This window comes from Heteronotia binoei, chromosome 2 (assembly GCF_032191835.1).
Source record: "Heteronotia binoei isolate CCM8104 ecotype False Entrance Well chromosome 2, APGP_CSIRO_Hbin_v1, whole genome shotgun sequence".
Lineage (NCBI taxonomy): Eukaryota > Metazoa > Chordata > Lepidosauria > Squamata > Gekkonidae > Heteronotia > Heteronotia binoei.
The window spans coordinates 194,795,165-194,809,538 of NC_083224.1; the positions used below are offsets into that span (position 1 = coordinate 194,795,165).

At 49.6% G+C, this 14,374-nt stretch overlaps 1 protein-coding gene across 1 annotated transcript in view; it reads right to left on the reverse strand.

Annotated features, from left to right (window-relative positions):
• ATP8B3 (ATPase phospholipid transporting 8B3) overlaps window positions 1-14,169 on the reverse strand; it is an 89,602-nt gene extending 75,433 nt beyond the window's left edge. Inside the window, exons 1-4 of the mRNA XM_060233492.1 lie at window positions 14,110-14,169; window positions 6,776-6,867; window positions 3,770-3,883; window positions 1,352-1,450 (exon numbers count right to left, since the gene is read on the reverse strand). Coding sequence (XP_060089475.1) covers window positions 1,352-1,450; window positions 3,770-3,883; window positions 6,776-6,867; window positions 14,110-14,164 — 360 coding nt within the window. The 5' untranslated portion in view covers window positions 14,165-14,169. The remainder of the gene's footprint in view (window positions 1-1,351; window positions 1,451-3,769; window positions 3,884-6,775; window positions 6,868-14,109) is intronic.
• Window positions 14,170-14,374: the final 205 nt, after the last annotated feature.

The following is a 14,374-nucleotide window of genomic DNA, read 5'->3' on the forward strand; positions in this document are numbered from 1 at the left end:
CATCACATTTAAAGGGACAGCACACCTTTTTAAATGCCTTCCTTCCATAGGAAATCATGAAGGATAGGGGCGCCTTCTCTTGGGGGCTCATAGAATTGGACCCCCTAGTCCAATCGTTTTGAAACTTGGGGGGTATTTTGGGGAGAGGCACTAAATGCTATACTGAAAATTTGGTGCCTCTACCTCAGAAAATAGCCCCTCCAGAGCCCCTGATACCTCCAGATCAATTCCCCATTATACCCTATGAGAATCGATCTCCACACAGGGAATAATGAAGCGCCCAGCAGACATTTCCCTCCCCTCCTCCCGTTTCTGGCGACTCTGAAGCAAGGGATTGGCCTCTCTACTCACGAGTTGCAGCCAACTTCTTCCAAGTAACACAGACACCCCATCCCAAGAGGAAGCCTCTCAATCGGAGACTGGAGCCTCCAGAGGTGGAAAGGCCCATGGGGGCTGTGGGGGGCAGGGCTTCTCCCCACCGGCCAGCTGACTGGGGGCGGGAAGGAGCCTGGGAAAGTGGAAGAACCCCCGGTGGGATCTGGGGATTGGCAAGCCTAAGCAAGACTGCTATTTTCTCCATTGGTTGAGGCTCCTCCCTTGGGGAGGAAGGAGGGAGGGAGAGCTTGCTCACACAGAAGAGCTACTGAGCCAAGCCTCTCTTCCTTCTCTTGGCTGAGGCTCCTCCCCCTCCTTGTCCCCTGGGGAAGGAAGGAAGGAGCCATAGTTTCCTTTGCCCAGTTCTCTGGATCCCATGGGAGAAATCACAAAGAAAGCATCTTTAAAACCGAAAGCAAACATTTTAAGCATGTTTCAACTTTTCTTTTTAAAAAAAATTTATTGTGTCTGTCTGTGTCCTTTATAAAGTTTATATCTCTTCTACCTAATCATGGCCGGGGCCCAATAAGGTCTCATTTATGTCAGATCCAGCGCTCATAACAAATGACATCCCTGCTCTATAGGAAAACCACAGAGTTTCCAGCGATTCCTAGAGCTGCCCTTTGAAAAATCAGTTTCCAGCGATTCCTAGAACTTCCCTACGTCATCGCTCCTTGGTTGCTCCCCCAAATGCGGTGCAGCGAGCTCACCAGTATCACAATTCTGTTTTTAAATTTCTCCAAAGAAGGCTTCTAGCAGGAGACTTCCTGATACAACAGGAGGACAGACAAAATCCTATCTTGATCTCGCACAAACAAGACGATTGAGCGAATTGGGAAACTTTGCAACTACTTTCCCTCCTTCACAACCTTCCCTCTGATTGGGTCCAGAGACCGTTTGGGGGGGGTGGGGGGTTGTCAAAAAGACATCCGGCTTCCACAAGAAATTGCAGCCTCAAAATGAAACTGGTACTCACGATGTCATCGATTAAGTCCCGGATACCCCGAATGCCGAGGAGGATGCTGATTGGCAAAAGCAGGGCAAACCAAGGCAAAGTGGAAATCTCCGGGAAGCTCTACAATGAAAGGGAAGCCGTTTTTGATGTGTGCAATAATTCGGGCTAAGTCGCAAGGGACGACTTCATCCGCACGTTCTTCAATGGCGTCTTGATTCCTCGATGGGGTGCCGTATCAAAAAGGAGGGCAAAAGTGTTTAACCAGGAAAAGAAGGGAGTAGGTGGCCTCATATAAGAGCCCCGTGGCGCAGAGTGTTAAAGCTGCAGTACTGCAGTCCTAAGCTTCTGCTCACGACCTGAGTTCGATCCCGGCGGAAACTGGGTTTTCAGGTCACCGGCTCTGTGCAAGCACCAGTCGCTTCCGACTCTGTGGTGACATTTTCCACGGCAGACTTTTTACAGGGTGGCCTTGCCATTGCCTTCCCCAGTCATTTGCCTACCACTTGCCATATTGTGGTACCATACCCCGTGGTGCAGAGTGGTAAAGCTGCAGTACTACAGAGTTTGATCCCGGCAGAAGCTGGTTCAGGTAGCCGGCTCCAGGTTGACTCAGCCTTCCATCCTTCCAAGATCGGTTAAATGAGTCCCTTGCTGGGGGGAAAGTGTAGAGGACTGGGGAAGGCAATGGCAAAAAGTCTGCCATGAAAACGCCATGATGTGACGTCACCCCAGAGTCGGAAACGACTGGTACTTGCACAGGGGACTACTTTTACCCTTTTTAGGTGGCCTCATTGGCCAGGGTCACCCCTTGAGACTGTGAAGTAACCCTTTCACTCTCCATCAGCCCAATCTCACCTCATCAGTTCCCAGGGTTCACTGTGAGCTACCGCTTACTCATATTAAAGTTGTGAGCTACAGTGTAAATTAGTTTGCTCTAGGGCCATTTTTCCTGAGCGAAAGACGGAAATGTGTGAGCTGGAGGCTAAAAATCTGTGAGCTAGCTCACGCTAACTCAGCCTAGAGGGGACACTGGCTCCCAGCCTTTTTGAGCCTGTGGATGCCTTCAGAATTCTGACAGAGGGTGGTTCTGTGGTCCCTGATTGGTTGGAAGGAGCAGAAAGGGGAATGAAACCGTAACCAAAGCCCCCCCCCCAAAAAAAAAAGAAAAAAAAGAATTGTGCACAAAGGTGTAGAGGACGAAGGCTAGCAAACAGGACCAGAAGAGGTGGCCATGATGAGGTCTTCACGAAATATTTTGTGTCCCCCCCCACTCCAAAAAAAGCTACATTTAGCCTGAAATCAATACGGATCTGAACATATGAAGCTGCCTTCTACTGAATCAGACCCTCGGTCCATCAAAGTCAGTATTGTCTCCTCAGACAGGCAGCGGCTCTCCAGGGTCTCAAGTTGAGATTTTTCACGCCTATTTGCCTGGGCCCTTTTTAGTTGGAGATGCCGGGGATTGAACCTGGGACCTTTCTGCTTACCAAGCAGATGCTCTACCACTCAGCCACTGTCCCTCCCTAAAGTCAGTCTTGTCTACTCAGACTGGCAGCAGCTCTCCAGGGTCTCGAGCTGAGGTTTTTCACACCTACTTGCCTGGACTCTTTCTAGGTTGGAGATGCCGGGGATTGAACCTGGGACCTTCTGCTTACCAAGCAGATGCTTTACCACTGAGCCACCATCTCTCCATCTCCATCACCTGCTGCCTGGACCCTTTGAGTTGGAGATGCCGGGGATTGAACCTGGGACCTTCTGCTTCCCAACCAGTATGCTCTACCACTGAGCCACCGTCCCTCCATCTCCATCACCTACTGCCTGGACCCTTTTGAGTTGGAGATGCCGGGGATTGAACCTGGGACCTTCTGCTTCCCAACCAGATGCTCTACCACTGAGCCACCGTGCCTCCATCTCCATCACCTGCTGCCTGGACCCTTTTGAGTTGGAGATGCCGGGGATTGAACCTGGGACCTTCTGCTTCCCAACCAGATGCTCTACCACTGAGCCACCGTCCTCCATCTCCATCACCTGCTGCCTGGACCCTTTGAGTTGGAGATGCTGGGGATTGAACCTGGGACCTTCTGCTTCCCAACCAGATGCTCTACCACTGAGCCACCGTCCCTCCATCTCCATCACCTGCTGCCTGGACCCTTTTGAGTTGGAGATGCCGGGGATTGAACCTGGGACCTTCTGCTTCCCAACCAGATGCTCTACCACTGAGCCACCGTCCCTCCATCTCCATCACCTACTGCCTGGACCCTTTTGAGTTGGAGATGCCGGGGATTGAACCTGGGACCTTCTGCTTCCCAACCAGATGCTCTGCCACTAAGCCACCTAACCTGCGTGCTCAACACTACCAAGTTTGGGTCAACTGACAGAGCCACAGTCCAAAGCCCACCCAACAGCTACCCCCAACTGCTGGCTAGTCGGTTCTCTCACCTGTAATAAAATGATGCTCAAGAAATAGAGATTTGCCACCCGGTGAAATTGTTCGTACAAGTTGAGAGGGAGGAAAGTGAGGACGTTGTACTTGGCTGTCTTGATCGCGTTGCCCTGGTGGGAAATTAGCGGATCTGAGCACACAGAGCCAAAACTCTGTCCTGAGACACAATTGCCAGTGAAATCAGTTAGGTCACTGCTGGTTTTGTTTTTGATAGGTGGGACACACACACACACACACATACAAGTGTAACTCCTAGCTAGTTAATGAGATGAGGAAGGAGCAGAGCCTCTTTCAGGAGTGGCCAAACTTGCTTAACGTAAGAGCCACAAAGAATAAATGTCAGATATTTGAGAGCTGCAAAACAAAAACATAAGATGTTTGAGAGCCGGAAGGGAGGGAGAGAAGGAAGGGAGGGAGGATGGGAGACAGGGAGGGGGAAGAAGGGAGGGAGAGAGAGAGGAAGGGAGGGAGGGGGAGGAAGGGAGGGAGGGAGGATGAGAGGAAGGGAGGGAGGATGGGAGGGAGGGAGAGAGGAGGGAGGGAAGAAGGGAGGGAGAGAGGGGAGGGAGGGAGGGAAGAAGGGAGGGAGGGAGAGAGGGAGGGGAGGGAAGGAGGATGAGAGGAGGGGAGGGAGGAGGAAGAAGGGAGGGAGAGAGGGAGGGAGGATGAGAGGAGAGGGAGGGAGGAGGGGAGGGAGGTGGGGAAGAAGGGAGGGAGAGAGGAGGGAGGGAGAAGAAGGGAGGGAGGGAGAGGGAGGGAGGATGGGAGGAAGGGAGAGAGTGGGAGGAAGGGAGGATGGGAGGGAGGGAGGAAGAGAGGGAGGGAGGGAGGGAGGAAGAGAGGGAGTGGGAGGGAGGGAGGATGGGAGGGAGTTTGGGAGGGAGGGAGGGAGGAAGGAAGGGAGGAAGGGAGGGAGGGAGGAAGAAAGGGAGGGAGGGATGGAGAGAGGGAGGGAGGGAGGAAGGCAAAAAGATGAGGAGGGGGAAAGAAAACAACTTTAACTTTAAATGCCTTCTCCAATGCATTTAAATCACTTGGAGAAGTGATTTAAAGAGACAAATGCCTTCTCCAACCTGGACAACGGGATGGCGGGGGCTTTGAGAGCCACACAATACGTGTGAAAGAGCCACATGCGGCTCCCGAGCCACAGTTTGGCCACCCCTATTTGAGATGCAGAAAGGTGCGGAATGTGTGAAAAGCAGAAGAGGGAAGCAAGACTGTCCTGCTGGCGAACTTGAACCTTAATTCTAGGCTCTTTGTTTAGTTTAGCTGAGTTTATTTGATTTGTATCCCGCCCCCTCCCCCTCCCCCCCATCAAAGCAGGCTCAGGGCGGCTCACAATACACCGTAAAATCACAATAAAAGTTAAATTAAACATTAAATTAAGACAGTTAAAACAATTTAAACAATTTGGTGCCAATTGCCATTTAGTTACAGATGGCGTTCAGTAATCTTAGGCATCCTTTAGAGCTAATATAGTGGCAATTTGCGTTGAAAGCTAACTGAAACCACATTGTCTCGCAGGGCTTGCGGAAGTGGGCAAGGTCCCACAAGGCTCTGATCTCCTCAGGCCGTTGGTAACCATGACTAATATATGGAGAGAGACTTTTGTTCTAAACTGCAATGTGACAAGCATAACTCCATCACATTTAAAGGGACCGCACCCCTTTTTAAATGCCTTCCTTCCATAGGAAATCATGAAGGATAGGGGCACCTTCTTTGGGGGCTCATAGGATTGGACCCCCTGGTCCAATCGTTTTGAAACTTGGGGGGTACTTTGGGGAGAGACCCCGGATGCTATACTGAAAATTAGCTGCCTCTACCTCAAAAAACAGGGCCCCCCGGAGCCCCCGATACCTCCAGATCAATTCCCCATTATACCCTATGAGAATCGATCTCGACAGAGGGAATAATGAAGTGTACATTTCCCTCTCCTCAACCCCGTTTCTGGCAACTCTGAAGCGAGGGATTGGCGTCTCTACTCACGAGTTGCAGCCAACTTCTTCAAAGTAACACAGTCACCCCATCCCAAGAGTAAGCCTTTCAATTGGAGCCTGAAACCTCCAGAGCTGGAAAGTCACATGGTGGCTGTGGGGGCGGGGTTTCCCCCCACTGACCAGTTGACTGGGAGCAGGAAGGAGTCTGGGAAAGCAAGAGAACCCCCCCACCGGGACCTGGGGATTGGCAAGCCTAGGGGAGCCCCTCCTCTACCCACACTACCATTCCACAGTGAGATTGGCTTCTGAGGGTTATAGAGCGGCATTCTTGAGTTGACATTTGACTTTGACCTAGATACAACTTGTAAAGATTCGAACCCAGGCTCCCCAGGCTCTAACCGCTACACTCAGGCCTCAGATTCAGCAGGAGCTCACAGGAGCACAGCTCCTGAACCTTTCTGAGAGTTCCCCCTCTTCCTCCCCACCTCCCTTGTCTATTGATAGGAGGTGCAGCTGCATAATAATCCCTAGATTAGGAGAGCAGGCAGCCAGCCAGCCACCAGGGGCTTTGTCATGCCCCCAGCAGCCCTCATTAACCCCCGGAGAAGCCCGCGCCACCCTTTCTCCACTTTTGATGTGATTTTGGGCGGTGGGTGGCTTGCTGGCCTTTTGACTGGGGGGGCCAAAGAGAGCCCCAGGGGAGCGAGGCCTGCTTGAGCTAGCTGGATCTCTAGTCAGCCCAAGCAGGCCTTGCTAGCCCAGGGCTCTCCTTTCTTGCATTGGGTTGCTTTGAGCTGGGGGGGGGGGGCAGCATAATCTAATGAGATGCTAATGAGCTCCACCACCTATTTCTCTACAAAACAACCTTTGACTACACAATACAGACTCTCTAACGATCCTGAAGACAGGAGAAGTTTCACACACATCCCACAACTGGCAAAATTCTCAAATATCATTTAAAAAAAATGCTCATTGTTATACAATGCTCCCCAAACCTGAATTTTGAGGGAATACAAATGAATGAAGAAATTCCCCCCACCCCCAAAATCCTTCTTTAATCCTTACCGCATATTTTTTCTTTTTCAGACAGCAGGCGAACCTCTTCTGAAATTGCTCGTGATAAGCCCGGTCGTTTGCTTTCACAGTCCAGGTGAAATCTGGAACATCACAACGCAGTCACTGGACGGCAGGTCTCAAATTCTCCAGAGACCAGCCATGACGGGAAGGATCAGCCTTCCCAAAGGTATCTGTCACCCCAGTTTCTCCCACCAACCCCAGTTGAGGGAAGAAGTTATGGGACCCGGGTTTGTGAACTGGGGAAGGCGGGCGTGACACAAAAGAAAGCACCAGTACCTCCAGCCCACCAGGTTCCACTTCTTAAAAGGAGGAGAGAAAGAGCAAATGACAGAATGAACAGAAGAAAGGAAGGAGGAAGGGAGGGAGGGAGAGAAGGGAGGAAGGAAGGAGGAAGGGAGGGAGAGAAGGAAGGAAGGAGGAAGAGAGGGAGAGAGGGAAAGGAGGGAGGGAGAGAAGAAAGGAAGGAGGAAGAGAAGGAAGGAGGAAAGGAGGGAGGGAGAGAAAGGAAGGAGGGAGGGAGAGAAGGAAGGAGGAAAGGAGGGAGAGAAGGAAGGAAGGAAGGAAGGAAGGAAGGAAGGAAGGAAGGAAGGAAGGAAGGAAGGAAGGAAGGAAGGAAGGAAGGAATCAGTTCCCCTGAAGAAAATGACTGCCTTGGAAGGTGGAATCTATGACACTACAATCCACTGAGGACCCTCCCCCAAACTATGCCCTTCCTAGTCTCCATTCCTCAAATCTCCAGGAATTTCCCAACCAGGAGCTGGCAACCCTAAGAACGCCCGAATATCCTTGGTTAGGCTCACACAGGGCTTTTTTTTGTATAGCAGTGACTCCTTTGCATATTAGGCCACACACCCCTGATGTAGCCAATCCTCCAGGAGCTTACCGGGCTCTTCGTACAGGGCCTACTGTAAGCTCTTGGAGGACTGGCTACATCAGGGGGGCGTGGCCTAATATGCAAAGGAGCTCCTGCTACAAAAAAACCAAAAAAAGGCCTGGGCTCACATTTTGTTTAATGACCACTTGAACAGGAAGTCCTTTTTTATGATCAATTCAACTTCCTGTCAACCCTTTTTCGACTTTTTGGCAGGCTGTTTCACTGTATTCCTTTCCTCACCTTGTACTGTGTCACTATTGGCTCATCTGGCCACTGGTAGCCATTTCCCCCTGATCTATAACTGGAAGGTTTTTAAAGGAATTTTTTTAAATGGTAATTAACAGGTGTCAAGAAATTGGACCTTTAGCTCAAGTTCTTGTTCTTTCATTAAAAATCAGGCCTTGTATTAATCTCTAGGCCTGCAGGTGGGTTGAAGAGGTCAAATGGAAATATGGTTGCCAAATCTCTCGTGGCCTCTGGCAGGAGACTGTCACGCACACGGTGCGATAATGTCACTTGGAAGTGACATCATCGCACTGGTGAGGTTCCGTGCTGGCCGCTCTAGGAGCGTCCAGGAAAACTCAATGGTTTCCCCGGATGCTCTAGCAATTTGGGAAGGAAAACTCTATGGTACCATAGAGGTTTTTCTTCCCAAATTGCTAGAGCATCCGGGAAAACCATTCAGTTTTCCTGGACGCTCCTAGAGCAGCCAGCCATGCCATCGCCAGTGTGATGACGTCACTCCTGAGTCAAATCATCACGCCCGCGACATCGGGGGAGGATAGCGTTGCCAAGTCCAATTTAAGAAACATCTGGGGACTTTGGGGGGGGGGGAGCCAGAAGACTTTGGGGGTGGAGCCAGGAGACATTGGGGGCGGAGCCGAGAGCAAGGGTGTGACAAGCATAATTGAACTTCAAGGGAGTTCTGGCCATCACATTTAAAGGGACTGCACAAATTTTTAAATGCCTTCCTTCCATAGGAAATAATGAAGGATAGGGGCACCTTCTTTTGGGGCTCATAGAGTTGGACCTCCTGGTCCAATCTTTTTGAAACTTGGGAGGTATTTTGGGGAGAGGCACTAGATGCTATACTGAAAATTTGGTGCCTCTATCTCAAAAAACAGCCCCCCCCGAGCCCCTGATACCCACGGATCAATTCCCCATCATTCCCTATGGGAATCGTTCTTGGAGGTGCATGATGGCTCTGGGGGTGGGGCTTCTCCCGCCGGCCAGCTGGCTGGGGGAGGGGGGAAGCCTGTAAAACCGGGGGATCCCCCTCTGGGACCTGGGGATTGGGAAGCCTAGGGGAGGATCCCCCCGAAAACCCAAACTGGGCCGGTGGGTTGGGAACCTCCAGAGCTCCTAACACAGGAACTTGGCAGCCCTAAATGGAAAGTAGCTGACTGTTGGTAGTGATGGGTTGACTAATCAACCTTGTGACCTTTGGAGAACAATTCAGGTACAGAGACAAACCATTTGTTTGCGAGGACAGGACTTGGCACCAATACGTCCTTCCGTTGCTGCTGTGATTTACACTATACCAGAGGTGGGTTAGCTTGCCAGGTTTATTTATGATTTGGTTTCCAATTCTATCCTGCTCATTCCGTGAATGGGATCAGGGCAGGTTACAGCAACGGTTATAAAAAACAATAACAGCAAACTTTAAAGTCTATAGCATCTGTAATCCTAAACTATGGTGTTCAGACTACTTTCAGTTAGATCCAGAATGTCCCAGTATTAGGCTTGCCAATCCCCAAGTCCCAGCGGGGGTTCTTTCGCTTTCCCAGACTCCTTCCCGCCCCCAGTCAGCTGGCCGGCGGGTGAAGCCCCGCCCCCAGAGGACCATGTGCTTTTGGAGGCTTCAGTCTCTGATTGAAAGGCTTCCTCTTGACTCCTAAGAAATTGGCAAAGATGAACAATAAGATGCCAGATAGATGTTGGAAATGTAAAAAGCATGAAGGTTCTTTCTACCATATGTGGTGGACTTGTGAAAGAGCAAAAAAAGTATTGGCATGATTCAGAAAGAAATTTCTAAGATCTTGGGATATGAATTTAAGAAAGTTGCAGAGACTTTTCTGTTGGGATTACAAATGGAAAAATTTCCAAAAGAAGATAGAACTGTAATTTGGTACTTGCTTTCAGCTGCTAGGACATTATATGCGCAGTTGTGGAAGCAACAAAAAATACCAGAGAAATTCGATTGGATTATAAAAGTTATGACATGGAGTGAAATGGACAAATTAACAAGAATATTAAGAGACTATGATTTAGAAATTTTTAAGACAAAGTGGAAAAAGTTTAGAAGATATGTAGAAAAAGAGTGGAAAATAAAAGGACATTGGACAATTTTTGATAATTATTAAGTTTCAGAAAGAAGAAGAATATACATTTTTGTTTTAATAGTTAAGGGTACCTTTAAATATTAGCATTTTAAGTAAATAACACCGGCGGGGGTCAAGTAGCGGGGGGAGGCAGGAGTAGAAAGTAATATATGGGGTAGATAAAAGAAGTTATTAAAGATGTAAGAAATAGATTTATTACCATATGTTACCAACAAAATTGTTTTAAACACAAGAAAGGCTTCCTCTTGGGATGGGGTGTCTGTGTTACTTTGAAGAAGTTGGCAGCAACTTGTGAGTAGAAACGCCAATCCCTCCCTTCAGAGTCGCCAGAAAAGGGGGGGGCGGGGAGAGGGAAATGCCTGCTGTGCACTTCATTATTCCCTATGTGGAGATCGATTCTCATAGGATATAATGGGGAATTGATCTGGAGGTTTAAATGTGATGGCCAGAACTCCCGTGGAGTTCAATTATACTTGTTACACCCTTGTTCCTGGCTCCGCCCCCAATGTCTCCACCCCCAAAGTCCCCAGATATTTCTTGCATTGTATAAACAACTGTAGAACAGAGAGGACTGCATCCCATAAGGCAGAGCTCCCCAACCCGCTAGCAACCGGGCCGTGAGTTGTATAATTATTTCATTATATATTACAATATAGTAATAATAATAATAATAATAAGGCAACATTGGATTTATATCCTTCCCTGCACTCAAAATCTCAGAGCGGCCTACAATTTCCTTTATCATCCCCACAACAGACACTCTGTGAGGCAGGTGGGGCTGAGACAGCTCTCCCAGAAGCTGCCCTTTCAAGCACAGAGGCTCAGAGCGACCTACAATCTCCTTTCCCTTCTTCCCCCACAACAGACACCCTGTGAGGCGGCTGGGGCTGAGAGAGCTCTCCCAGAAGCTGCCCTTTCAAGAAAGAGTCTCTGAGTGGCTCACAATCTCCTTTCCCTTCCTCCCCCACAACAGACACCCTGTGAGGTGGGTGGGGCTGGAGAGGGCTCTCCCAGCAGCTTCCCTTTCAAGGACAACCTCTGCCAGAACTATGGCTGACCCAAGGCCATTCCAGCAGGTGCAAGTGGAGGAGTGGGAAATCCAACCCGGTTCTCCCAGATAAGAGAGCTCTGGCTGACCCAAGGCCATTCCAGCAGGTGCAAGTGGAGGAGTGGGAAATCCAACCCGGTTCTCCCAGATAAGAGAGCTCTGGCTGACCCAAGGCCATTCCAGCAGGTGCAAGTGAAGGAGTGGGGAATCAAACCCGGTTCTCCCAGATAAGAGAGCTATGGCTGACCCAAGGCCGTTCCAGCAGGTGCAAGTGGAGGAGTGGGAAATCAAACCTGGTTCTCCCAGATAAGAGTCCGCACGCTTAACCACCACACCAAAATAAAGTGCACAGTTGTTTCATCCTGAAACCATCGCGCGCCCCTTCCGGTCCGTGGAAAAATCGTCTTCCACAGAACCGATCCCTGGTACCAAAAATGTTGGGGACCGCTGCCGTAAGGGAATCCACATAGTAGCAGTAGCAGCCCACCGGCTAGGCAAATTAGGCATCTGTGTAGGGTGCGGGCCTCGCGGGGGGGGGCACGAATTGGGCCTTCTCTGCCCTCCAGGCTATTTATTTTATTTTATTACATTTGCATCCCGTCCTACCCTGATGGGCTCAGGGCAGCTAACAACAGTTAAAACAACAAAGCACCAAATGAAATCATTTAAAGTATTCATACGATGTCATTTTGGCACCAGTTTGATGTCGTGATTAAGTGTGCGGACTCTTATCTGGGAGAACAGGGCATCTGTTGTGGGGGGGAGAAGATATAGCAGATTGTAAGCCGCTCTGATGTCTCTGATTCAGAGAGAAGGGCAGAGTATAAATCTGCAGTCTTCTTCTTCTTCTTCATACATTTCAGGGGCATTTCATTCAGTTTTAGAAGAAGAAGATGATATTGGATTTATACCCGCTGTCCACTCCGAATCTCAGAGTCTCAGAGCGGCTCACAATCTCCTTTCCCTTCCTCCCCCACAACAGACACCCTGTGAGGTAGATGAAGATATTGGATTTATATCCCGCCCTCACTCCAAAGAGTCTCAGAGTGGCTCACAATCTCCTTTCCCTTCCTCCCCCACAACAGACACCCTGTGAGGTGGGTGGGGCTGAGAGGGCTCTCCCAGCAGCTGCCCTTTCAAGGACAACCTCTGCCAGAGCTATGGCTGACCCAAGGCCATTCCAGCAGGTGCAAGCAGAGGAGTGGGGAATCAAACCCAGTTCTCCCAGATAAGAGTCCACATACTTAACCAATACACCAAACTGGCTCTACTTTAGTTTCGTTCCCTAGAATCCAGATGGCGTGGTTATCGGCATGAGTTCAATCACCAATGCTGTGGGATGGCGGAATGCTGGTCGTCTTCCCATTAGATTTGAAATGCCAACCTAAACAGTTCTGTCATGCAGTTCTGTCTTGCGGGCCCTGAGGAATTGTGGCAAGTCCCGCAGGGCCCTGATGTTTTCGGGGAGAGCGTTCCACAAGGCAGGGGCTGCCGCTCCCAAGTCTCCAGGAATTTCACAGCTGTGTTTTGGGAAAAAAATATCATACTCTTTGATGTTTGACTAAGTGATTCTATCTGCACCAGTGTTGTCTTGGCACACGCTCCGTTTTGGAAACACGGAATGCCAGCCTGTTTAGCAGGCGTTTGTGTCGTTCTGTGTGAAACAAACAAACGTCGTAAGCAGCCCACATATAAACAACATGTTTGAACGTCACAAGCTCAGCCTTGGACACGTTTGATGTGAAGTTTGCAGCGTCCCCAGCTTGCAGTGCGGTCAGAATTTGGCCCTGATGCGTTGGAATGCAGCTCAACGGATGCATTTCATCATTCTATTTAATCATCAGGGAGAGACAGTTTGGTGTAGTGGTTAAGTGTGCGGACTCTTATCTGGGAGAAGTGGTTTGATTCCCCACTCCTCCACTTGCACCTGCTGGAATGGCCTCGGATCTCGCAAGAGTTGTCCTTGAAAGGGCAGCTTCTGGGAGAGCTCTCTCAGCCCCACCTGCCTCACAGGGTGTCTGTTGTGGGGGAGGAAGGGAAAGGAGATTGTAGGCCGCTCTGTGACTCTGTCCTTGAAAGGGCAGCCTCTGGGAGAGCTCTCTCAGCCCCACCTGCCTCACAGGATGTCTGTTGCGGGGGAGGAAGGGAAAGGAGATTGTAGGCCGCTCTGAGACTCTGAGATCAAGGAAGAATGGCAGGGGATAAATCCAGTATCATCTTCTTCTGATGTGGAGTGGGACAGCAGACCTCCCAAATCAGTGCTCCTTAATTTTTTTTATTTAGCCCATGTGTATCCCACCTTTTCACCCAGGGGTGGAATTCTAGCAGGAGCTCCTTTGCATATTAGGCCACCCCCCCTAATGTAGCCAATCCTCCAAGAGGTTACAGTAGACCCTGGAATAAGCCCTGTAATATCTGGGAGGATTGGCTACATCAGGGGTGCGTGGTCTAATATGCAAAGGAGTTCCTGCTAGAATCCCACCCTGTTTGCACCTAATTAAAGCCCTAAAAGGCAGTGAACACTGAACAGTTAAAAAGACAGTAAAGTCCACTTAAAAATAACACACAAATTTAAGGAAAAGGAAAGGTCCCCTGTGCAAGCACCGGTCGTTACCGACTCTGGGGTGATGTCGCTTTTACTTTTTCACGGCAGACTTTTTTACAGGGTGTTTGGCCATTTCCTTCCCCAGTCATCTACACTTTCCCCCAGCAAGCTGGGTACTCATTTGACCGACCTCGGAAGGATGGAAGGCTGAGTCAACCTGGAGTCGGTTACCTGAAACCCCAGCTTCTGCCGGGGATCGAACTCAGGTCATGAGCAGAGCTTAGGACTGCAGTACTGCAGCTTTAACACTCTACGCCACGGGGCTCTTGATACACAAATTTAAAACATGGATTAAAAAAAAAAAACATTTCACCAGTGCTGTCAAATTTAACAAACACAATTGTAAGAAGGAAAGAGAGGCCATGTTGGATCAGGCCAATGGCCCATACAGTCCAACACTCTGTGTCATACAGTGGCCAAATCCACACACACACACACACACACACAACATACCTTGCTGAGCTTTTGTTGCTTTCTGGTAACTGCCTTGAGATTCCATGTCTGCCATTCTGAAATCTAGAAAGGCAACAAACCAAACAACCATCATTTACTCTGCTTCTGATGTGTTATCCCCTAGGGTTTGCCAATCCACAGTTGGGGTAATGAAAAGACAGGGATGGGGAGAAAGACTAAAACCAGATATCTCCCTTGTACAATGAAAACAATGTAATGGAGAGCCAGTTTGGTGTAGTGGTTAAGTGTGCGGACTCTTATCTGG